The 24,521-nt window shown below is 41.8% G+C and overlaps 1 protein-coding gene across 2 annotated transcripts in view; it reads left to right on the top strand.

Annotated features, from left to right (window-relative positions):
- The first annotated feature begins 20,216 nt into the window (after window positions 1-20,216).
- LOC117777751 (collagen alpha-1(XI) chain-like) overlaps window positions 20,217-24,521 on the top strand; it is a 77,489-nt gene continuing 73,184 nt past the window's right edge. For both annotated transcript variants that reach the window (XM_034612660.1, XM_034612661.1), the window contains exon 1: window positions 20,217-20,616. In XM_034612660.1, the coding sequence (XP_034468551.1) occupies window positions 20,502-20,616 (115 nt within the window). In that variant the 5' untranslated portion in view covers window positions 20,217-20,501. The remainder of the gene's footprint in view (window positions 20,617-24,521) is intronic.

Raw genomic sequence — 24,521 nt, forward strand, 5'->3', positions numbered from 1 at the left:
TTTCCTCCCATTGTTTTTATTGGTCACTCATGGTGGATGGCAATCATTAACTGCCATCCGCTATACGTTCTGTCACCAGGACTCTCCCAGTAGAGTGCAAACGGTCATATAGTGAAGACATCAACTCCCATGATTCCACGCTGTTTCACGACATCTATAAACTAGGTCTCCTGGGCTGTGTCTGAAAACTCCCACTCACTCACTGTTCCTTATTTCACTACGTGATGATTATTATATAGAGAACTATATCGTGAGCTCATCTGGAAACGAAAAAAACACTTTTGTACACTAATGACGTCATTTTTGCAGAATTATGACTGACGGCTGGTGGAAAATCGACAAAACGGCGAACTCACTTTATAGTGGAGTGATACAGCCTTACAACTGTTTTGATTGAGAGACTTCTAATGGGTGAAATTCTGTATTGTACTTTTAAGCAGGTATAATCATATTAAGACATGTTACCGCCCCTATAAACCCATAAGAGATTTAATTGATAAAGACACTAAACAGGAAAATTTGTCATTTCTAATTTGTTCCATTACTTAATTAAAGACACTTCACTTGTACCTTTTGTCTTGTGGGAGACAGAATTTTAGAGATATTTAAAAAGTGAAGCGACAGAGATGAACAGATTTTAAAATCCCCAGTGTGTGCTGAGCTCTATGGCTTTTACATATTCTATAATAAAAGCAGATGCATATTCCTATGAGACACTCCCTGCCTGACATCTTTACTCCTCCAGCTTCTACCACAACCTTTTATGTTATAAATTTAGCACAGATAACTCTGATGACATAATAATACCACGTTTAAAAATGTCCAAAGAGACAAGAAACAGCAAAAAAAACTTAACCCTAGTTTGTGAAGACATGCTAAAGGCCTGTATACACTGTGCACGCCTTGAAGTGAATGTCAGTATAGAACTTCACAGAAGGAATGCCGTCGAGCTGCCCGAGACTGGAAAGTTCACCATAAAATTACAGATGGAGTCAATTTTATGATCCTCTTTCACAGTAGTCAGCGGGAAATGAGAGCTTTGCTTTCATGGTCACGAGCTGAGCAACGGTTTTACTGTGGAGGAAAAAATTCTCGAGCTTGACTGCTCCTGAAATGTTTGTAGTTTCTCCTCCTAAAACATTTGTTCACTTTTATTCTGAAATTAGAGCCTGTGGAAGGGTGGAGGGTTTTATTCTTGACTCATATTTCCAACCAAAGGAAAAGTCAGGGTGAAAGTTTAAGCTGAAACTTTATTGATTTTATAAAGTATTTATTTAGCATTTAAGAGGTGAAAGCAGAGAATGAAGTGAAAGCTGTTTTTGAGAGAGCAGCAGAAATCCCTGTGAGTGTCTCCCACACCTGTCCGACTCTCGGCCTTTTCCATGATATCACCGCTGGCTCCGGGATCCAGAGAGTTTCCTTTGGTTCGCAGAGCTCTGCTCCTCGAGAGCGAGGGGGGAGGAGGGAGGAGGGAGAAGGGAAGGGAGGAGGGAGGAGGGAGGAGGGAGGAGGACGAGACGAGGAGACGGACGTCTTTCAAATATCAACATCAGTCTCTCATTCATCCCACACGTGCTGGAGTCCTGCTTCAACGCACCAGCACAGACTTCAATCTCATCCAGAGGTGGGATCTGACAAAGTACATCTACTTTGTTACTGTACATAGATATTTAATGCACCTGTACTTTACTTTAGTGGATATATTTTTCGCTAACTTTTCACTTTTGTTCCACAACACATATCAGCAAATATCTGTTCTTTCTTCTCCACTAAATATTTATATAATCAACATTTATGTATTTCAAATTCACTGCCGCTGCCATCATTGAAACAAAGGAATGCACATTAGAACTATTTACATTTTCGCCGGCAAAAGGACCGTATTGGCCTTGAACGCAGACCCAGAGGAAAATAAGTAATGACAAAACAGAAAATTCTGAAAGAATCACCAACAAAAGAATATATACTGAGATATACGTCTTTCTTTTCCCAAGGTTTATGTCGGAGAACTCTTCCATTGATATAATGCAGCAGGTCCAACACTACATCAAAAGTTATAATTGCCCTTATTTTCTTGTGAATCACTTCCAGATAATACTTGAGCTTTCAAAACTCTCAAAAAATATGTGTATAATCTCAGTTTTATCATATTTTTCCCCAAAAATCAGTAACGAGAGTGGAAAGGGTCCATTGATCCAATCAGAGCGGGAAGGTACGATTAGACTCTGCCCCCTTCACTGGTGAAGACTCATTTGGGAAAAAGCTACACTCAGCAAGTACCTTTACTTGAAATACTTTATTTGAAAGCAAGTTATACGTAGTTATACTTAAATAGAAAACTTGAATTGGCACTTTTACTTTAACTTGAGTACATTTGTGTATATTTATTTGTACTTTTACTTAAGTTAAATGTTTTACTCCTCCTCATCTGGTCTTATCTCTAGTTTTTCTGACTTTTCACTAAACATAAAGTGAGAGTGACCCACTGCTGCCCTTACTGTATTTTGCTGAATGGAAATATGAAGCTTTTAATCAGTGACCAGGCCGCTCCTCAGAAAACGCTCAGTACAGATGATGAACGTCCACTTGAAACTGCAGCAATGTGCGGGACAGATGTCTGTCTGTGGCACAGGAGCTGGTGTTACACTGAAATCATCTTCTCCGTGGAGGAAAGAAATAGCAACAGGTCTTTAAAAGGGAAGACGCAGCGCTATAGGTCCCAGGCTTGTACTTACAGAGCAATAATCACAGGTTGTGGAGCTGGCACGGAGCTGGGAAGAGGTCGACTGTAAACCTTGACCTGATCTCACTCTAATGAGCTTCTGTATAAACACGGCCAGCGCCCGCCGCTTGTTCTCTGCGCAATTTCTTATGTTTGGAGTCGTAAACTGTTCTGTCCAAGTTACTGTCTTCAAGTGACTGCTTCCCTGTACTCACTGGCACACACACACACACACACACACACACACACACACACACACACACACACACACACACACACACACACACACACACACACACACACACACACACACATACACACACTCACACACACACACACAGGCCCAGATATGTGCTGGACTGGGACAAAGTAGGTCAATAAATAATAAAGTCTTGTCTTATAAGTGAAGAGCTTGACTTTGATGACACAGATGTAGAAATATTTCCTTCTGGAGCTATTGGTGCAGACATATTGAAGTTTGAGGTTATAAAAACACCAAAGTGGGTTAAGATGATCGTATAACTTAGTTTGCAGTTTCTATTATTTCAAATCATTCTTTGCGAATGCATTTTAACAATAGAAATATGTTTGAATTCCTTTTTTCTACCCCTCAAATTCCTTGCAGCACATGTCTGACTCAAAAAACTGAGCGCTTTTCTGTTGCTTCACTCCACAGGAAATTCTCCAGGTTTAAGTACTTGAGACTCCCAGCTGATGATGGCCTGTGGGGGGGATATATCTTCAGTGATTAAACCCGCATACATTCCCCCTATTTTAGTCCCGGGAGCTGCAAACACATGACGTATTAATTAGGAAACAATGCCCTCTTTCTCAGAGACAGGGAGGGGGCTGTGGGTGGAGGTGGATAAAGGGGAGGAGAAGTAAAGATCATCCCATCTCCATATGCTTATACATTTAACCCAGTTTGGGTTTTTCATGGGAAAAAGTGAAACACTTCTTCCTTGAGACTGTGGAACTGCTTAAACAACTTCTACTGAGTCTATGAAGACTCCACAGAGCAATGTATAACCACTCAGATAAACTGTAGAATATTCATATTATTTATCAGTTTTTATATCAGTCACCTTACTGCTACCATACCTTTGGACCCATTTCCTCGAATTGAGTTAAATTTACTATTTATTTATCATTTTATTGAAGAACTATATACATTTTTTGCATTTTTCATATTTTCTTAATGTTTGGTTGCTTTTTCAGGCTTTCCAGCCTGAAAGTCATTCAACTCTACTGTGAGGAGGGAAGCGTCTTTGACATCCAACCATGTTGATACAGAGCAGTGACGAACTACCGATGAAAAGTTACAAGGTGAGAGGGAATGAGAGAATGACAGAAAATGAAATGTGTGTACATGTGTTATCAGCCACATGACGGACGGCTGTTCCTCCATCGTCTCCTCCTCCAAGGTCTCCTCCTCCATCGTCTCCTCCTCAATCATCAGAGAAGGATGTTCAGACATTCAGAGACTTTGAGAATCTAAGACAGGGAGGGCTGAGGCTGTTCTTATGGTTTGTGGAGATGCAGCAACTTTTCCAAAACACACCCACCCATTATCTATACCGCTTATCTTTTGAGGGTCACGGGATGATGGAGCCTATTCCAGTCCAAGCTGACTTGAGGTGGAGACGGGTGCACACAACATTCAGAGACAGTCTCCAATCAAACTAACCCGTAGAAGAGCCATGCAGACACAGGGAGAACCTGCAAACTCCACAGAAAACCAAACCAGGATTCAAACCAGGAATTAACATTTTAAAACACACTTTGCTGTTTTTATTTCACGCTGATTCATGTTGGTTTGTTCTTTAATGTGTCACCTGTCTGAATTTCACAGAGGGATCCTCTGGATTTTCTGTCTGTGATGTTTTCGGTCCCTAAATTGACCGTAGGTGTGAATGTGAGCGTTCGTCCCATGTTTCTCTCTCGCTCTCTATTGGCTCTGCACTACACCGGCGACCTGTCCAAGTTGTACTCTCGCCCATTGTCAGCAGTGATTGGCTCCTAGAAAAATTGTGTTGATCATTTTTGACCCCACACTTACAGTATTTGCTCTCTAATAAAAATTAAGTATCTCCAAATGTGCTGACGAATTAATCCTTCAGACTCCTTCCTGTTCCTTTATGTGCCAAGAGAACTCTCCCGTTTCTTATAAACCTTTTAAAAACCCACTGGACCACTTGAGAAATGCATTATCGCAAAAGCTGAAAACACACTTCACACTGATGTTTCCTTCCTTAAAACAATCTCCCTCTCCCTTATTTTCCTCTGCGTGTTTCGATTCAACACCCTGACAAATACCTTTACGCACTCACACACACACTCAGCAGCACCGTGAAAGTTGGCCCGGGCACCGTTTGGGTACGAGAGAGGATGTTGACACAGAGGCTCTGTAGAATTTCCAGGAAGTTAATTTTGGAGGTTTTCCACGTAGCAATCTGGAAAGATCCACTTTGAGCCAAATTAAATTAGAAGCTCGGGAGTTGTGAGAGTTTTGCAGCTGAATGAGACTCATCCCGTCCAACGTGTCCCTGGGTGTCTCTACTCTGTCTATTGTCTGCTCGTCCCACAACACCCCCATCGTCATCACAGAGCAACGTCACACTGTAAACTCCACTACTCTGGGCCAGCGGGTGCACTTGAGTGTAACCGACACTAGGGGTCTCTCTAAGGATTTGGTGTGAGGAGCCAAGCTGCTCAGCAAACAAACCGACAATTAGAAAAACCCTTGGTTGCAAATTAAGCTTGTCTCGTCTCGTCGAGCGGCGGAGCAGCGGAGCAGTAATCAAGTCATCTGGTGCCATCAGAGCAGCCTGACTCTTTAAACTTTCCAAGAAAACAGCTCACAGCCTCAGATTTATCCCCTTTATTCACTCTCTTTTTAAATTTCTGTTTCAATCTGCTGGCGTGAAATCTGGAATAAGTTGCCAAATGATATGGGCCATGGGAATATAGTGTTTTAAAGAAGGAAGCAAATTGTAGATTATGGTTTCTCTATCTTTCTCTATGTGCCTAATATTGTTTTGCACTAAGGTTGAGTTTTGACTTTCTGAGTGGTGAGTTTCATTATGCATTTTTTGTTTGTTTTCCACACACATATCTTTCAGTGGTGGAAAGTGCCCAAATACAGTTTTCATGTGCTTTATTTTAGTATTTCCATTTTCTTCTACTGTAAAATATCAAAATGAAACTAAATGAAAGTAGTTCCTTCCTGAACCAAACCTCATCCTTACACCAAGTTTCGAGGAAATCCGTTCAGTAGTTTTTGTGTAATTCTGATAAATAAAAAACAAACAAACATGATCTTTGACCGAGGTAATAAGTCCCTTGACACCTCAGTTCCTGTAAGAAATATTTGACAAGCCATCAAATAGAGTAGTTTTATGAATTCCCTTAGAAAGTCACCTATATTTTCTTTAAACACCAGTTTGAAACACATTTTAAGTCATTTACTCCAATAAATATAGAAATCAGCCTCCAGAACTTTCAAGCTCGTGGTCATGCACCAGGAGTAAAAGTCAAAATGATATAATGTATGAACATACAACCCAACAGGGGACAGTAAAAGAATGATGCTGGCCGTGTTCTAACCTCGTCAACACAGCAGCGTTTCGAGCCAAAACACAAAACAACTTGACATGAACATTTCTTATAAATCATGTCATCGCCCGTAATTTACTGCTGAGGTTGTTTCCACTGATGTCTTGTGCAAAACTGTTCAGAGTCTCAATCGCACATTCTTCAGATTTCAACCCGTCACGACTCCCGCGTCGTTCGAGCGCCGAGCGGCTGCAGCGAACGTGGCCTGTCACTCACTCCCGTTTGCTCTCTACTCGATCGGGCTTCGGCCAAAAAGGGGTCTGGAGCCAAACATTCGTTATTAGGAGTGTGTTTGTAGAACGTATCTGGAGCTTGTCTGACAAAAACCACCCGGTGCTGGGGAAATGTGGGCAGCAGCGGTTTTCTGTAGCGTCACTGCAGCTTTACGGCACTAATGTGACATCATGTCGGGGGCCACTTGTCACATTTGTCAAAAGATTGAGAGCTTTCGATGAAACGCTCGGATGTTTCTCTCTCTCCCTGTCTCTCCAGGAGGAATATGTTAAATATTAGATGGAAAAGTTAAAAATACCTTCATCCATACATCACTTCTATCTCTTTTATTGTGCGTCTCCTTGCTGCCCTCCGCCTTCTGGAAAACCTTCAATCTCCGGTTTTATTTTGAGCGTCTCTCCTCACTGAACTCCTGCCGCTTTTCTTAGAGGCTGAACAATGTGCCCACATTTCTCACCCACTTACACCTAAACAGGAACTTTGAAAGTATAGCCTTTAACTTTGTGTGTGTATGCGTTTCTCTGTGTGCGTGCGTGCGTTGTCTCCACCCGCCAGTGTAGCCGTGCAGGGGAGTACGTTTGCTTCACAGTTTATGCGCGTATGTGATTTTCTGCGTTATATTTGTTCCAAGGTATCAATTTGGTGAGCAGGGCTTGACTTTGGTGGCCAGTAATAAACGTCTATTCCAGTGCTGCCTGTACAGTGGCCCTCACCGCAGGCAACTATGTGGCTGGCCGCCCCGTGCCACCACAAGGGGAGTCGTGCATTTGACTGGTATGAGTCACTGGCCCTTTGCTTCGGCTCTCAGACACAGGGGCCACAGAGATGATGAATCCAGGGTTTAAAGCAGCTTTGACTTTAAAGAAGAGTCATTTTGGGGCTTTTTAAAGAAGCTAATGTAATCTTTTTTACAGTTCACCTGAAGATATTTGCTTTGATAATGATATGACACTATGCTATGGTTAGGATATCAGTTTGTTGTGAGTTGCTTTAAGTGTAAAGCAAAAATTGTAAACTTTTCTACTTGTAGATCTTAAAAATTGACAGTTTTGCTTCACGTCTCCACATTTTTCTCATATCTTATATGATGCACACATTCACAAATATCAGTATCAAGATCTGTAAATTATTCTTGGAGAAATCGAGTCAAATATTGAAAACTGATCTGGATTTTTGTGAGCAGACAGTTGTATGGGAAACAACCTCCTTGGCAGAGGTAAGATATTTATATTATTAAAGATATTAAACATGATTTAAAGCATTTATTCATATCTTGAATTAAAAATAAAACTGTATGTCGTAATGTTAAAGAAAGTTTAAAAAGAAATTCCTGCATTCAGATCTGTACCAAAATTTATCGAGTTCTTTTCTGACACGTCTCACATCCTTTCAACAACTTTAATGAAAATCCCTCCAGCTGGTTTTGTGTTGTCTCGTTTACAAACAGACGAACACACAACGTCATTGGCGGAGATAACAATGACCTGATCTGCCTCACAAGTATTGCTTGTCTATACAAAACCTGATATAGTTTATTCCTCTGTGCCAAAATACCTAAAAACCATTTACAATATCTGTGAATGACATAATTATGCAGGTTGACATTTCTATAAACTGTATAACTGTGAACATTGTGTCGGTAGAAAGTCAAATGTACAAATACAATAGGTGTTGATCGGTGGTTGAAAGCAGCTGTTGAGCCTTTTCTCTTGAAAACAAATAAGAAGATGAAAGTATATATCTGTGAGCCATTTATAAAGATTTCACAGAGTGTCACAGACAGTGTGGGGAAGCCGGGGAGAAACTGCACCATAACACCACATCTTTGGTTTGGGTGTTTTCATGGGATTTGTTGACAGTAAAACCACCGAAGGCTCCGCATGTGTCTTTTTCACAGAAAGTATCATCACAGAATCCAACCCTCAACCTACGAAGACATAACATTATTGTGTTTGTCTCCCTCAGTCGCATTAGTCAGACGTCTCAGATCACTACAATCAAAACGTCCTTTCTGGATCCCATCCTGGTATTTTTTGTAAGGACCTGAGAGGAAAAAATGAAAGACAGAGGAAAAAATGTTACCTGAATCATGGTGAAAGCGAAGCTGACTTTGGAAACAATGACACTCCTATTGGGAGGGAGTGATTCCACATGCGGGAATGTGTTCTCACTCACTTTAAATGATTCCAGACATGCTGCGCTCCCTATCGGCTTTACGCGGGTGCACGGGCAGCAGGCGTGCACGTGAGTGAGAGTGTATGCACAAAAGATGCACACACACACACACACTTCCACTCCCTCTCCGCTGTACGATCACACACACACTCAGGGCTTGGATACGTTTCGAAGCAGGGCCTCCTCTGATCCAAGGTGTTTCTTCGCTGCAGCATCGCTTGTCGGTGACTTGTTATGGCACTTGGCATCAGAGAGACAAGAGACAGTTGTTGCTGCTCGTATAAAGCCAGCTGCTCCGTTACCTCGGTGCGCTCACTCAGAAGAAGTGTATGTAACACCGCTGGAGAGGCCAATGGATCAATGTCACTCAAAAATGTTCATAATGGCACTTTATGTTATTGAAATCCACCCAGCAGCTTCCTCTCCTCACAGCCAGGGTTTGGCATTCTTTGACGGCCAGATGCTGGACCCAGACAGGAGAAAAGAAAGGCTTCTGCTGGGGGGTGCCAACTTCTCTTATTAGGAGCAGAGTGGAGGAGTTACAGCAGCGGAGATGGGCTGAAAGAAAGCAATTAATAAAATGCTTTAAAGTATCGTCAATATCTTTATATTGGGGATGAATTACATTACTTTATGTATGTGTGAACACGAGTGGCACGCAGCAGAGCGCCAAAGGTCAAACAGTCCCCTTGTGAAACTACATTTAAATCTGTTAGATGTGGATTTTTGGTAGTTCCGCACAGAACTGCACTGACATGATAGATAAATCTCTTAAATGTGTTAGAGTTTTTAATCTACATCCACAAAATTTAGTGAAAATCCTATCCTACATAGTGAATAAAAAGAATTTCCTGGAAAACCATTCCTTTCTCCGGATCCACGCCAAAATCGAATTGTCCTCTCTTGGCCTCTGTCCCATCCTTCCACCGCCGGTCATGGAAATCCATTCAGTAGTTTCTGTGTGAACCTGCGGACGAACTAACAAACCAAAGCACAAACAAACAAACTGACAGAGGCGAAGACAGAACCTCCTCCTCACAGCTCCCCACAGCTGTAACGAGCATTTTAGCTCATTGCTTTGGTTTTCTCTCCCTCCACTCTCAGCCATTTGGTTTCACCAGTAATTATTATTTTGTATCGTGGTTTTATTGTAACCATTGTTTGAGTTTAAGTATCACAGTTATGCAACTATTAGATTAATACTTTTTTTTGCAGTTTTAGATCTAACTAGAAAGTGTAAAAGGCAGATTAAAGTGCTGATGAGACACTATTCTTTCCCCCTCCACCTCTCCTGTCTCCCCCATTTCTCTCCTCTCTCCTGGAGGCAGACAGACGCCCAAACCGGGTCCGGTTCTGCAGGAAGTTCCTACGTTTAAAGGGAGTCATTCATCACCACACTCGCAAAGCGTCTACTCATTGAGGGAAGAGTTTGGTTTCCCTTGAATATTATAACGTCTCCAGTCTTGAGATAATAAGATATGTTATAAAATGAGGTGAATTGTTCCGTTTTTTCTGGGAAATAAATCCTCTGTACACATCCAGCACCAAACAGACTAATAGAGATACTATCTGGTGATAACAGCAGAGCATTTAGCAGCTGGAGAGTTGAGTCAGGCTTCCTCCAGGGGGCGCAGGAGGGTTGGAGGGCGACAGGAAGAGGATGAATGAAGTCCCCAGGTGGGTGAAGCCGGTTTGACCTGCTTATCAACACTGTCAGCAGCTGGATGTGGAGGAAGTCAAAGTACCTAAGGACCCTGGTTTGTGTCAACTTCCTGTTCCTTCTTTGTCTCAGAACTCACTCCAGTCTGACCACACAGACATGACGCACACATGTTTGTATTCAGTGGGACTTGAGGTTTCAGAAGATGACTTCATCTCAGATCAAATGTCCAAATACCCGCTTCAGAAACAGAGATAAACTACCGCTCACCGCGGGACGCCAGAACTCGCCTGAGAATAATCACGTTTTTAAGTTTTCTTCAGTGTCAGAGTAAAACGTTGGTGGTGATGTGGACATACTTTGTATTGTTGCAAAAAGGATCTGATAATAGTTAATTCGGCATAATTTTAATGGTTAAGGAAATAGAGCCTGAAAATAAAACTGGTCTCGTGCAGATTCCTGTGGTCTCACATTATGAGAACTGTAACTCCAAAAACTTGGAACATGATAATCCCTCACATCTACAAAGATTAAAATCATATTATTAACAAAACCCAACTTATCCTTAAAGTACATTTACGTAGGTACCTTACTTAACTTCATTTTTCTTGTTTTTGTACATTAAATAGATTTACTTTTGGATTTATTCATCAGAGCAGGCAGGTAATATTAGACTTTGAAATTAATTCGGAAGATGCCACAACCGAGACTCTGCCATTATGATAGATTAGACTTGGCAAGTACTTTTAATACTTTAAGTAAGTACTTACTTACATTTACTCAAGCAGAAAAGTTATTGCAGTACTTTTACATTTCTGTCAATTTATTTCTACTCCTACTTAAGTAAAATGTTCGAGCAGTTCCTCCTCCACTGGTTGAGTGGAAGGAATGTTCTTATTCTGTGTTACTGTCTCTGTCGGCAGCACAAGCGTCCAATGCTCTGATGACGCAGAGAAAACATAAACCTCTGAAACACTAATGTAAAAGTCGTATGGTTTTCCACTGCTCTCCATCCCAGTTCTGCCTGTGAGAATGATGGCTTCTGATTGGCTTGTTTCAGAGGCTTGTGGGGGGACGCAATCGGCACCGCAGCTTCCAGGCACCGTGGAAACAACGCTCCGTCGAGCCGGTGGTGACTGTAACCCAAAACCACTCTGTTGGAGGTGACCCAATCCAGACACTCTGGGAGGTGATGAACACGGAACATTTGTGAGCTACTGTTCTACTGCAACAGATTTTACCTTCTCCACAACAATTATGAGTGAATTTATAAAAAGTCCTGGTCGCAAAGATGGAACTTTTAATGTGGGAGTTCTTCCAAATTTACTCATTTCCCAAATTTTATGGTTCTTTACTCAAACAATGCATTGTTTCAAGAGGAGTTCCAGTCAGGGGCCTCACTGCTAGTGGAACAAAATGGCCCTTTCACATTGAGAGAGAGCTGTGGGTGATACGAGTGCCGAGCTCTATAATCTACTGTATCTGTTTTTCCATATCTCCAGCCACAGTTGTGTCTCTAGGCTTCCATGGAAGTACACACAGGCCTAATTAAGCCAATGTGGTTTGCATCTCAGCCACTTTTTCCTTTGAGGTATATGGCGACATTGTCTGTTGGCGCAGATCTCAGTGCAACAAATTAGAAATCTTTTGGCCTTGACTGCACCACAAATTCTATCATTTTTTTATCAGTGTATTCGATCGCCTTTATTAGCCACATCCACGCATGACACACACTCTATTCAAAGAGGCTACGATTAAATGAACACCACTGATCTGATTACAGCAACAGTTCGCCGAGAGGAGCGGCCGCGAGCCAACATTGTAAAAAGTGCGTATTATTTAAGCAATTGGACGCTTGATCAACGTTTTCCTCACAGAGTTTAGAGAGACAGCCCCTCTAGATGTGACTAAGCAGAAAAACATGTGATCCTGGGTGTGTAAGCTGGAAGCCAAGTCATGATTTGAATTCTTGATACATGAAGGGCTTATTCAGATGGCAGCTGAAAACCTTGGCTTCTGCCGTGTGCCCCTCTTTATTTTATTTAACTCTTATTCAGCTTCTTTTCAACGTGGAGTTACTTTGAGGATAGCTATAAAGTTATCCAGAAATCACTTACAAACAGAAAAGTGGTCAAATAATGTGCCTCGATGTGCAGAGGTAAATGGTGATTATACTAAATTTACAAGACAAAGATGTTACAGTCAAGCTAATGGCTCTTAGAGGTATTTAGACAAAATTGGGCTTCGAAGGCCATAAATTTAAGTACTGGACAATTTTATTACTCACCAAAGTTACAGTTTATCCAGTGGCTAACATCGACATCTGAATCGAATTTCATTGCAACGTCTGTCATTGTCATGGTTGCGCTTAAGTGGAAAGGTCAGACGATCACCAAAGTTGTTATGGTTCGTTGTGTGTAAACCATGTCTGTTGGTAGAAAACTTTGCCATTCTATTTTAAATATTTTTAGATATTCACTGGATATATGAAAACTTGTACTCGTTGGTGTCACCAGATGGAAAGTCCCCAATCATCGAAGTCAGATATTCCTCTCGGCACCAGAACGGCTAAAGGGAGCCAACAGGATCTTTAAATCCAAAACAGACCACAGATATTTTTATTGATCATTTCTCATTCACTAGTCATATACTGTCAATTATAATCTTACTTGTTCCCATATTAGCTTTCTTCACATTTGGAGCAAAAATAAATCATGTGTTGATTTGCAGTATAAAGTTCTTTGAGTTCTTAAAATAATCCACATTGTGCCAGTTCAGCTGATGAAGTTGTTTTATGAGAGTTCATATTCCCGTTTGATCCCTTTTCCTCATACTTTCTTTTTATTTATTCACATAATGAAAAAAAGCTGAACTGTCCTTTCATGAGAAAGAAAACATAACAAGACAAGGCAGGTTTTTCAGGGCGATTTGTGAAAGACACCTGGAGCTTTAAATGTTACTGGTTTCATTCCCAGTACTTAGTCCAGTAATGTTTAGAGTCCCCTTTAAGAGTCCATGGGAGCATGTGTCCAAACAGCTTCATGTGCTGCTAAGAACAATCTGAATTAGCCAAATACCAAAATTCAGCTCCGTGCGCACAGCTGGATTCAATAAATATGCCCATATGTGTTTGTGTGGAACTGTTATCTTAAAAGGGTGAAGGCTGGTTGGAACAGGAGTCTCTCCGCTGACTGCTTTTATGACTGGAAACCCCTGCGTGCCTACCCACTTATTAAGATGTCAGAAGGAATATACCTGTTGCAATAAAACGTTAGCCAACAGACATTCGCTTAGTCACTAAGCTGTGAGCAATGCAAACTCTCTCTCTAGTCGGGGCCATCCTCAGCAGATCAGTGGAAAGAAAACCCCTCTGCCCCAGCAACCCCGAACGACCTTATACAGGCCCGTTTCACATGTATTTAGTTTATCTTAAAGCTATTTTCAGTGCAAAGAGTGAATGCTTTGAGAAGTGGGGAACTGTTTTGCTTATGTTATGCATGCAACGGAGTATGTGTACGTTTCTGTTGCTGTTTTCCTGATATTCCACAGACTGGCACAAACGCCTCAATGACTGCATGCATGCATTTCCCCCTGGGAAACTGGTGAAAATGTAAAAAATCTGGATCTGATCTGCCCCTTTGTCCCAATCTGCCCCCAAATTGAATGGGCTCTTTCTTGCCCCATGTTCCTTTCTTTTCTGTAGTTTTTGTATAATCCTTCTGACAAACCAATAAAACAACCAACAAACAAACCAATGGACAGTGGAAGTAAACAGTATTAAGGTAAACAAAAAAAAGCAGGAGAGAAGATGTGTACTTGTGCAACAGCTGTCAAATACATTGAATATCTGTCTTGCGAATGTTTAATGAGACAGAAGAGCACTAAGCATAGGTTTTGGTAAGAAATGGTGACATAAAAATATTTTTTTTATGTGAATGGAACAGATTCTAGAGAATTATTATCATAAAGTTCTATATCTTGGCGTGACTGTCTGAGACTGCTGGATCCTCACGTTAGCTTTGGCTGAACTGCAGATTGGATGTTTGCAGGGAATGTTGCTGTTCACCTAGATTTATAGGTCCTACGCAGCAGAAATGAGCCTGTTAGCAAAAACTATCCACTCAACCTTATCTTTATCATCCAAGTGGACTCGTGTTTCTGGTCACCAAGAAATCTAAGTCTGTTTGGGTTGTGTCTGCAAAGTCCCGAGTGAAATATCGTAATTTTCCAGGTGTTTTACTAACTTTATCTGATATTTGCTATTAACTTGAGCTATCTCCAGCTAGCTGCTAACTGTAACGTTCAGCAATTAGCATACAGTGGACATCAGACTTGGTTTGCTTCCGTAAATAAGATCAATCATAGAAACAAAATCTATAAGCCAAAACATTACAGTTGGTTTTATATGCAGCCATTTAATTCAATCGAGAGAACATTGATCAATCCAACACTCTGCATTACTGTTTACGTCCTCAGACTCATTACCTAATCCCCAGATCCCGTCCCTCTCTAAACCGTCGTCCTCCTCTGCCCACAAAAGGATGTTTGTGAGAATCATCCGACTCGAAACGACTCCTGTTGTAAAAATGTCAAACTGAAACTGAATTCTCTAAATAAACATTTTCAGGCAGAGCATCAAAGATGACAGAGATTTATACATGACCACAAAAAAAGAAAAAAGAAACAAGGAACATTTGTGGCTTGCGAATAAAGCAAATCCCCTGGTTCTCTAAATCCAGGAAGGTTCACGACTTCAAGCATCTTCACTGCCTCCATCTGCCAAGTTCTACGCTTTTTTTTTACTGTTTTATTCTCTTGTCTTCTCTCATCTGTTGGAGTCTCACCTCAGTCACCTTGTAACTTCTATCACATGAGGTCATTCCAGGTTAAAGCCTAAAACTCAAGTAAACTGTATTAATGAATTTGTCAGTGTCCGTCTGTGCCTAGCTGTTTGTCAGCCTCCACGCTCTGTGTCAGCCAGTCCCTCTGTGCTATCTCTTTTTACTGCTGACGGCTGGAAACAGGGCTCAGGGAGACTGTGGCTCATGAAATACGAGAAGCTCTGGGCATGTTTAGATTATCCCAGACCTCTCCACTTAACTCACCATAACACTGCTCACTGCTGAGAGGAAAGGCATTCATCACACATACTTGACAAGAAACATGAAAATAGGAAGGCCTGTCCTCATCTCTGTCACTCCCCCGGTGTGTTTTGGAGGTTGAGCTTGGTGATATCTGATCTTCATCTGGGACTCTCTCTCTCTGTACCGCTCTTATTGTGCAGTTTTTACTCTGGGTATAAAGATCATCATGGAAACTTTACTGTTTCTGCTCATGTGTACGGTGATAGTCTCTCTTGTTGTGTTTATAAAATTCAACTTTAGTGTGATATTCCTTGGTGTGTGTACATTTTTGATTGTTGTTTGCCATGCTACCTGTGGAACTCTCTATTGCATGGAAAGTCATGAAATGTGGCCCAGATATTCATAGTGGCAAGAGGATGAAACCAATGATGAATCTCTGTGCGTCTGTTTTGAGATTCTCGGCTCATCCAATCATGTCCAAAATGTATAGGTGTACGGTTGAGGACACAAGAATTTACAGGGAATCTTTGGAGGGATTTGCGACTTTCAAACAAAGCTTTAGAAGTTGTACAAGTGTATAGAGGCAACTTGGCTTTCTTGTGTTCTGAAGAACTGAATACGCCTCTTGGGTGAGCGGTGAAACGTCTTCAAGAAACACAAAGCAGGTCCAGTTGCTTACGTCCACTTGTCCAACTTCTGAAGAGACCATGACCTGGACATCTTCAAACAAAGCTTTTCCATTTGTTTCTTGTTGGAAAGGAAAAGGCAGATCTAAACAGCAACACCTGGACATTTCACATCACACATGGAGATTTCCAGGAAATGCAGAACTCAACGGCTAAGCTGTCGCCCAGAGAATATTGGAGTGAGCAAAACCATGTCAGGTGCATCGTCCAGTGTAAAGATGTTTGGCTGCGAACTGGATTAATTCAAGTGTTAGACAAGGTTAGTATTGTATCACACGATATCACAGAATTACTGCTGCCGTGGTATTGCCATGCACTTGGTCAGTGTAAAGTACAGTACGTGATGACTTGGCAAAGTAAAACCAGGTGACCTCATAGAATCTGAAAGTGAAAGCCCACCTTCCCACATCTTAACCGTCTCCCACTAGGTGAGGCTGTCTGGGTACCACATGCACCTATAATAAGCAGGCCCAGACAAACATACATTCCACTCAGTGGTTATGTGGTCTGCAGTGTCTAGTACGTATCCCTCTCCACCCCCACCCAGCCGCACACTGCCTTCTAGCTGGGATAATTCATAGTAATAAGAAGCTCTTGAGGTTAGCTTCTTGTGATCTGGTCGAGGACGTTTGACTTCAGAAGATCGGGCTCTAACTTTGTTCTTACTGTAGCTTTTCAGGCATCTAGATGAAGGGGAACCACATTCAACTGGAGGACCTGGTTTCAAGAGAATCCATGTCATTCAACTGATGCTACTTTGAACATGCACTGAATTTCTACCTGCCCCAGGTTTGCTGCAGTCACCAAGAGCTATTTGCTGGGTCATGAGGAAGTGCTACTGTAGATTTAGTTAAAAGAGGTTTCCTGGACCCCCCCCCCATATTGTTTCATATGCATCATACCGAAAAAATCATCTGTCATCAATCATCATGAATTTGATAGAACCCAACAGACCTTGTAACGAAGCTCTAAAACATCAGCTGCAGTGTAATACTGAGTGTCTATGTAAAAGTAAAGGTCCTGAACTCCGGCGACTGTAAATCTACAGAAGAGTGCGCTGGTCTACTGTTTCTGGAAAATAACTTGAAAGCACCTCAGATTAAAAGCTGCCCCCAATAGAATAACGAAGCCGCTGGGCAACATTTCAAGACATTTTTTGTTTTTATAGCTGCTTTGGGCAGAGCCGTGCATAGAGTGGAGACTTATTATAGAATAATTATACAATGTCGTCTTGGTACACATGGCAGGGAATGCATCGGTTGTAATCATATGCTTCCAGCTACAAAGAGAGCAGCTCCAATGTCAAACCTTGCTGAAAATTGTAGACTGTACCAGAGGCACAAATCTATAAGGAGCCGTTGAACTTCTGTCAGTACATTTTGTCAGCTGTCCTAAACCCATTTGAACCAAAAACTGAACACTCGAGTTATGGTTTCTAAGCATTGAGGTTCAGTTGTCTGCCAGCGCAGCAGGGCTTGTCAAATCAAACCAAACATTTTGGGCCACAGTCCCACTGTCCCAGGCTGCAACATGAATAAGGGGTTCTGACATTGTCTGCCAAACAACTGACAAACAAAGCCAACCGACTACCAGAGAGCACAGCCAGGCTGTCCTCAAAAGGGTTGTTCTACTCCTGAACACGCACAAGGCCATCAAATGCAAACAACGCACACAGTCCAACTTCATAATTTAAAGAGTGAACCTTTCTGCTCATATTTTCATTTTGATTATTTTTGAAGGTCCGAATCAACCTTGTCAATCTATTGATACTGTATGTTTGTGGTAATGTCAATCATTTCTCCACCCAACTGAAATATATACTATTTTGTGGATAGCCATGAAATTATGTGCTAACATTTTTATTCCCCAGGTGGAAGAAGCATAATGGCTTTGGTGATTCTCTTACTTTTCCTGTTGTACCACTAACAAGCCAAACTGGTGAAATATCTAAACCTCTACCAGGTTGATTACCCAAAAATGTTCACATGTCACAGACGATGTGTCTTAGCATTAGCTCAAAGCACAGTTGAGGATAATTACAGCCTCACAGAGCCCTTAGCATAGATGTAGACACGTATATCTTCTCCAACTCAGGGAGATCAATTATCTACCGAACTGGAAGTTATTGTCATTTCAAATTCCTTGTCAGGTAGAATAATGATTTCCAAAGGAAATGAGAAACACCATCAGCTCAGCAGCTGTCACTCATGAGCAGGAGCTGCACAGTGGCCAATAGAAAGCTGTGGTTTTAAATCTACTGCCAGATATGGATGTTTTTAAATATACATGAATCAGACCACTAATCCTACACAACCTGGAATCTAAAATACGAATCAAACACACAAACAGCATTTGGCCTTTTTTGAAAGGAAGTCCAGGCATGTAGCCACTTATCTGCATTTTATATCTAATCCTTTTTACAGTAAACATGATTCAAACAGTTACTATTTAATCAGCTACAACTGTTCAATGCTGTGTTACATCTGCAGTTCAACACACTGAATATTTGCTGAGCCTGTGGTTCTAATTTCAGTCTCATGGCAAAACACGTAAACACTTCAACCATTTTTCCGAAATACGGTTTGGGGTTTGTATAACAATGGCCGCCCTCGCACTGTTAAATCCGTCTTTCATTGGTACACATGGAAATCCAAATCAAGGGCTCCACTCTATAGCTTCCACCTGTGCTTCCATTCTTTGTTCCAGTTTAACCATTAATTATTTTCAGGCCTTGGGAGCCCTGCTGTCCAAAAAAAATGTGCTCCTTGAGGAAACTCCTAGAGTCTGGAAAACATTTCTCTTTGACCACTGAAGCTTTTATTTCAGCGATCGGCCCATGTAGGGGCTATTCAGGCTCTGATGTCACATGCTGAGGCTTTCAGGAAACCTCCCAAAATGACAACTTCACTCCACCACTTCATTTGCATTTAGTGAAGGTAAGTACTCAAACATTTTACTCAAGTAAAAGTACAAACAAATAGACATAAATGAGCTCAAGTAAATGTAAAAATTCAATATTAACTTTTCTACTCAAGTAAAAGTACATGAAGTACTTGCTTTTAGGTGTACTTAAAGTATTGAAAGTAAAAGTGTTTACTGAGTATAGCCTGTTCCCTAATGTAATGGTCTACTACTACATTAACTGTGCCTACTATATATTCTGTTTAATGCAAGAAGTTTGTTTCGGATGATGCCGCTGAAAACTTTTGCATTGTCATATTAACTAATACCTGAATCTCATTGGTCGCCTTTTCCAAACCCATGCTGTACTACTGCTGCAGGAGGCGGAGTCTAATGTTACCTGCCAGCTCTGATTGGATAAATGCACCTAAACAATGTGAACATGTAAAGCAATGCTGAGTAAAGATGTAAAGTAAAGATGGATGGATGTTGGAGTAAAAGTATAAAGTACCTGAGATATATCTACATAAGTAAACACATCTTTAAGGATATTCAGTCATCCAGGTTATTGTATCTTCAGGAGTTTTACGAGACAACTGGACTTGCTTGTGTTTCTAAAGGAACGACTCTCAACATATATTCAGACCCATAGAGGTTAAAGACCTGAACCTTGAGTCAGTTAGACCTAAAGATGCCTTTTGGATGAGATGTGAAACGTCTTCTGTAGAAACAAGCAAGTCCAATACAAGCTACTCAAGTAAAGATGCATGAACAAATGTACAGTAATGAAGTAAATGTAGTTTCCATCTCCTGTCTGATCTGATCTGAGCTTATTTCTTTGTAGCTAAAATTGAGATGTTTGCAATTTCCTCCATGTATCGAGCTCTGTTCCTCTGAATCTCACTTCTTGGCTTGATCCAGGAGTTCTTCTAGGATTGTTTCTAGTATCTGTCTGGGATACTGCACTGTGTCCTGTAATTAGGTTTCCCCGGGATGGAGTGATGCTGCAACTGATGCTGCTCAGACCTCGTGCCAAACATCAGGGGAGGGAGGGGGGCGGGTCCCCGAGGCAACTTTCCCGGCCGGTGATTTGATGAGCGGAGGATTTTCCAGTGTCGGTATCTTCCACTGGGTTTCGTGCTCGTGTTTGCGGGGCGTTTGTCCAGCCTCCTCCTGACGGTGCGCAACGCTCAGGCGGCGGAGTGGCTTGTTGCGCTTTTTTTCAGGAGAGCCCTTCACCATCAGTGCGAGAGCTGGGCTGAGGGGGAGCGGATCTGAAGGGCCCGGGCGGTATTCCCTCACACATGGAGCTGTAGAGTAGCCACACACTTTTTTTCTTCTTCTTTGTGGACTTGTGGAAGGGACAGCGTTTCTCACTCCATTTAAAAAGTCGCCCGTTCTCAGCACAGACGCGGGCGCTCACCATGGAGATGCAAAGATGGACCACCAGGTGGAAAACGAAACGGTCGCTATTGGATTCAACGCTGACCGCTTTGGTTACATTAATTTTACTTCTACAAGCGGCCGAAGTCAGAGCAGGTAAGAAGACGCAGCGCCTCTCCGACACTTTGCCAACTCCAGGGCATCCAGGGGCGCACAGGGGCGCACAGCCCTAAGGTGTTAGTGGAATCAAACCCACCTTAACTCCCGTTAAACACCTTCCCAAATGCTTTAAGACCTTATTCACCACATCCAACACACTGTTTAATAAACCAGGCAATTGCAATGATTGGTTTGTTAAAGTTTAACAGGGATTGGCACCAAATTGAGCCCAAATCACGTGACTACACCCACATCCAAGTTGCGAGTAAATTTTAAAGTCTTTTGAACTTTTAAAATTGTGTCAATGTGTCACAATTAATCTGGACTTGATTGAACTTTTACGATTTATTTATTTATTAGTCCACGCAGTCAAAGCAGATGTGATTGTGTCTTAAATTCCTCTGGGTGTCTAAGTAGGTGAAGTCTGTCTTCCAGGTGTGGTCAGCTACTGGAAGGACTGGAAAAAAAGTGTGCGTCTAAGTGATGAGTGAGCGATGATGGATCTCACTGGTGGTCAAAAATGCCAAAAAAATTTGTAGTTTCAGAAGCTGAGATCATCACAGTAAAAAAAAACATTCCTTGTGTATTTTCATTCCACTCATCACTTTGCAGGAGGTTAATATTGGAAACTATTCAGATTTCCCAGCAAGAAGCTCACACATTTTTTTCCAAAACAACAATGAGAACAAAATGTGGCTTCTTACTTTTGTCTGACAAGCTTGTGGTTTGTCTGACTGATATCAGCAGCACATTGTAGCTGAAAAAATAGGGTTTTGTGGTTAATTTCACTGGGCACCGTATCATGGAAGAAGTCTGCGAGTGAAATTCATATTTTGGCCTGAGGGATCTCCATCTTTCCACATTATCTGGGCTCCCACTGAGTCCAAGAAGGGGCGTCGATGGAAAAAGGAAAAAAAAAAATCTGAAGTATTTTCTCGGCTTTAAAGGACATATGTGGGTCACATTAACCTCTTCTCTTATATTTCCTTTGTCTGTGAAGTCATTGATGCGTCCACCCAGTATAATGTGACTTTATCCAGGATAATTCAGTGAGTCAAAGTTGTGCAACATCATAACTGTTTGAACTTTTTCTTTTATTAAAGCCCCAATAGTGACAGAAATTAAGTTTTTTAACAAAATTTTAATCAGAGTGTGTCATATAATAGTTGGTCATCCCTCTCTGAGGCCCCACCCCACTTTCACCACCATCACCTATTGATTTTTAACCCCTGTGATACTTCTAGAAACCACTCAGCGGCCTGCAGATTGCTCCGAGCTCCCCCAAAGATGAAAAGATCATTAAAGCAAATACCACAGTGGCATGGCTTCCCCATTGCCCATCTCTCCTCACTCTGACTGATATTTAAGCTAACCATAATTGCATGATGTGCTAGCAAACATTTACAGGCCTTCCAGTGCACTTTAATTGCTGCCTATGCTGCCAACTCTCTGTAGATGGCAGTGACACAAAAAAAAGAGAAGGACCGTCACGACGTCCCGAGATGCTGCTGCTGCTGCTGCGACCACAGAGCCACAGAGCCACAGAGACATTAAGTCAAGAGTGTCACAGATTTAAACGTTAATCACGAGTTCAAACCTTAACATCAAACTGTGCGTCTCTGGTGAGTTATGAGACGGGAGGGGAAGAGCTGGAAATTTAGCCTGTATACAGCTGAAAATGGTAATTTTAATGTGCAAGGGCTGAAATTGCTTTAATTACTTTAACAGAGGTTTTTTTCTCGTGTCGCTACGTGTTTCAGTGCCTCCGGGGGAAATCACTGTCCTTTGTCATGTTAGAAGCTTGTTAACACGGCAGATAGTAGATCACAAGTCCCCGACAGCAGCCAGGGAGATGTGTCATTAAAAATCAGAGAGACTGACAAATTACCCCCTCAGACACGACTGTGACTGAGAGTCTGCGTCTGCGTCGGTACCTTCAGCACGAGAGCGCCGTCTTCTCTCTCTCTTGTGGTTTTCATCCATATGATTAGAATATGGTTTATAATCGTTTGGAGGGTGGAGGGATGGGAGTTTATATATATTTTTCAGGATGTGTACAAACTGGCTCAAACTCCTGCGAGACTGAGAAACTTTTTAAAGAGTGCTGCCTACTCATTTGGGGTCTTTAATGGTTTTGGGATATTGCCTGTTTTTCAGGGCTTCTGTGAAGCGATGGCTGTGGAAGGAGAGGGGTTGAAGAGCTGGGGTGCGGGGTGGGCAGGTGTGTGTGTGTGAGTGTGTGAGTGTGTTGGGGAGGGGGAGGGGGGTCGGTCCAGGCCAATTCAGCACATCTGGAATATATGAGGCCTTGAGGTATGCAGTAATGCAGAAAGACATTCTGAAACTCACAAAGAGACCTTCATCCAAGCTTTCTTTCTTTTTCTCTCTCTTTTCCCTTTCAAGAACCAGTAGCTCTGTACTTGGGACAATATTCAGAAGAGCCACGGACTATTTTTCTTTTTATGAGACATTTGTTGTGAGGTTTTAAAACTTGGCGTTTGCCTTTTATTCTGTCTGTGTGCGCCAGTCAATAGTCAGTCTGCCTGTCTGCAGGACAAAGTGAACCCTGTGTCTGTTAAAAATCCACTTTCTTCTTTCTAAAACAACTTTTTGTTTTTAAACTTAACTTCTCCCAAAGTTACTACAGGACTGAATTTAATAGAAATCAAAAGATCTCCCGGCTTGATGCTCGACTGTGGCATCGGGTGGTTTTGGACTCGCCCCAGCACAAACGACTTGAGTCCTTTCCCGTCACTTAAAGAGCAGATCTGCACAACTTCCAAAAACTATAGAGGCAAAAAAAAAAAAAAACCTCCAAAAAACAAACCCTGAGCATGTGCTGAAATCAAGCGAGTTGGATTCACCGCTGAAGCTGTTATTCTTCTGGACACAGGAGAGGTAGCTACAGGGATGGGGCCTTCTCGGTTTAGTCTCATGTATGTTTAGTTAGGGGGGGGGGAGTGGGGAGTGGGGAGTGGTGCCAGAGCTATAATGGGTTCAGCATGTGGGCTTGTAGCTCCACCCATCAGATCCCCCCCCCCCTCACTATAAGAGAACAGGAACCGCACAATCAGCATTTCAGGACTTCACGTGACTTAGAAAAAAAAATGGAAAACACAAAAAAACATATACTTTTACCATCAAATTATTTTCTTTCACTTTAGGGTGATGTGGAAAAGTTTAGAGAAGAGAGAACTACAGAAAAGTGTGATGAATGTATGGACTTAACTGTCTGGGGTCTACTTTTTAAGTGGAGATGAGGAACATATGGTCCTTCCATTGATGGGAAAACATTTTATAGCACCATTACTTTACATGAAATTCTTGTGAACACTTTTCTCACCACCAGTAGACGCTGTCCTGGTTCGTCTATTATCTCCTGACCAACTGTTCTTCCCGGTTCATGCCGTTTAATGGAGTATTATCATGCTGATGACGTTTCCTGCATCGTGGACTTCAAGTAAAGCTGCAGTCTGATCCCTGTGAATCATTTTCCCACAATGTTTTCTTGCCGGTATCAAGCACATGAATCCAGTTTTTTATTTTTATTTCGGAGGGAGATTTCCCATTAAGCCTGTTATCTGCCATTTCTTTAAGGCCTTATCATCCCATTGGTATTTTAAGCAGTGGTTGTTTATCATGGCTGAGCCTTTGAAGAGGATACATCCTGCCTCTTGACTCACTGAAAAAAAATAAAATCCGTAATGTAATGTCTGGACACAGCTGAGCTGGACACTGCGGTGTGTGTGTGTGTAACAGTTTAACAAGTAGCTATCGGGTTACATTGTTAGTCACTTTGTTTTATACGTTGGACGTCTGCACCTCTGTTGGATTTTAATGTCCTCTCTTAAAAAGAAGTTTCTGGCCAGTTTGTAGATCAGAATTTTCCTCAGGTCAATACT

This window comes from Hippoglossus hippoglossus, chromosome 17 (genome assembly GCF_009819705.1).
Source record: "Hippoglossus hippoglossus isolate fHipHip1 chromosome 17, fHipHip1.pri, whole genome shotgun sequence".
NCBI classification, from domain to species: domain Eukaryota; kingdom Metazoa; phylum Chordata; class Actinopteri; order Pleuronectiformes; family Pleuronectidae; genus Hippoglossus; species Hippoglossus hippoglossus.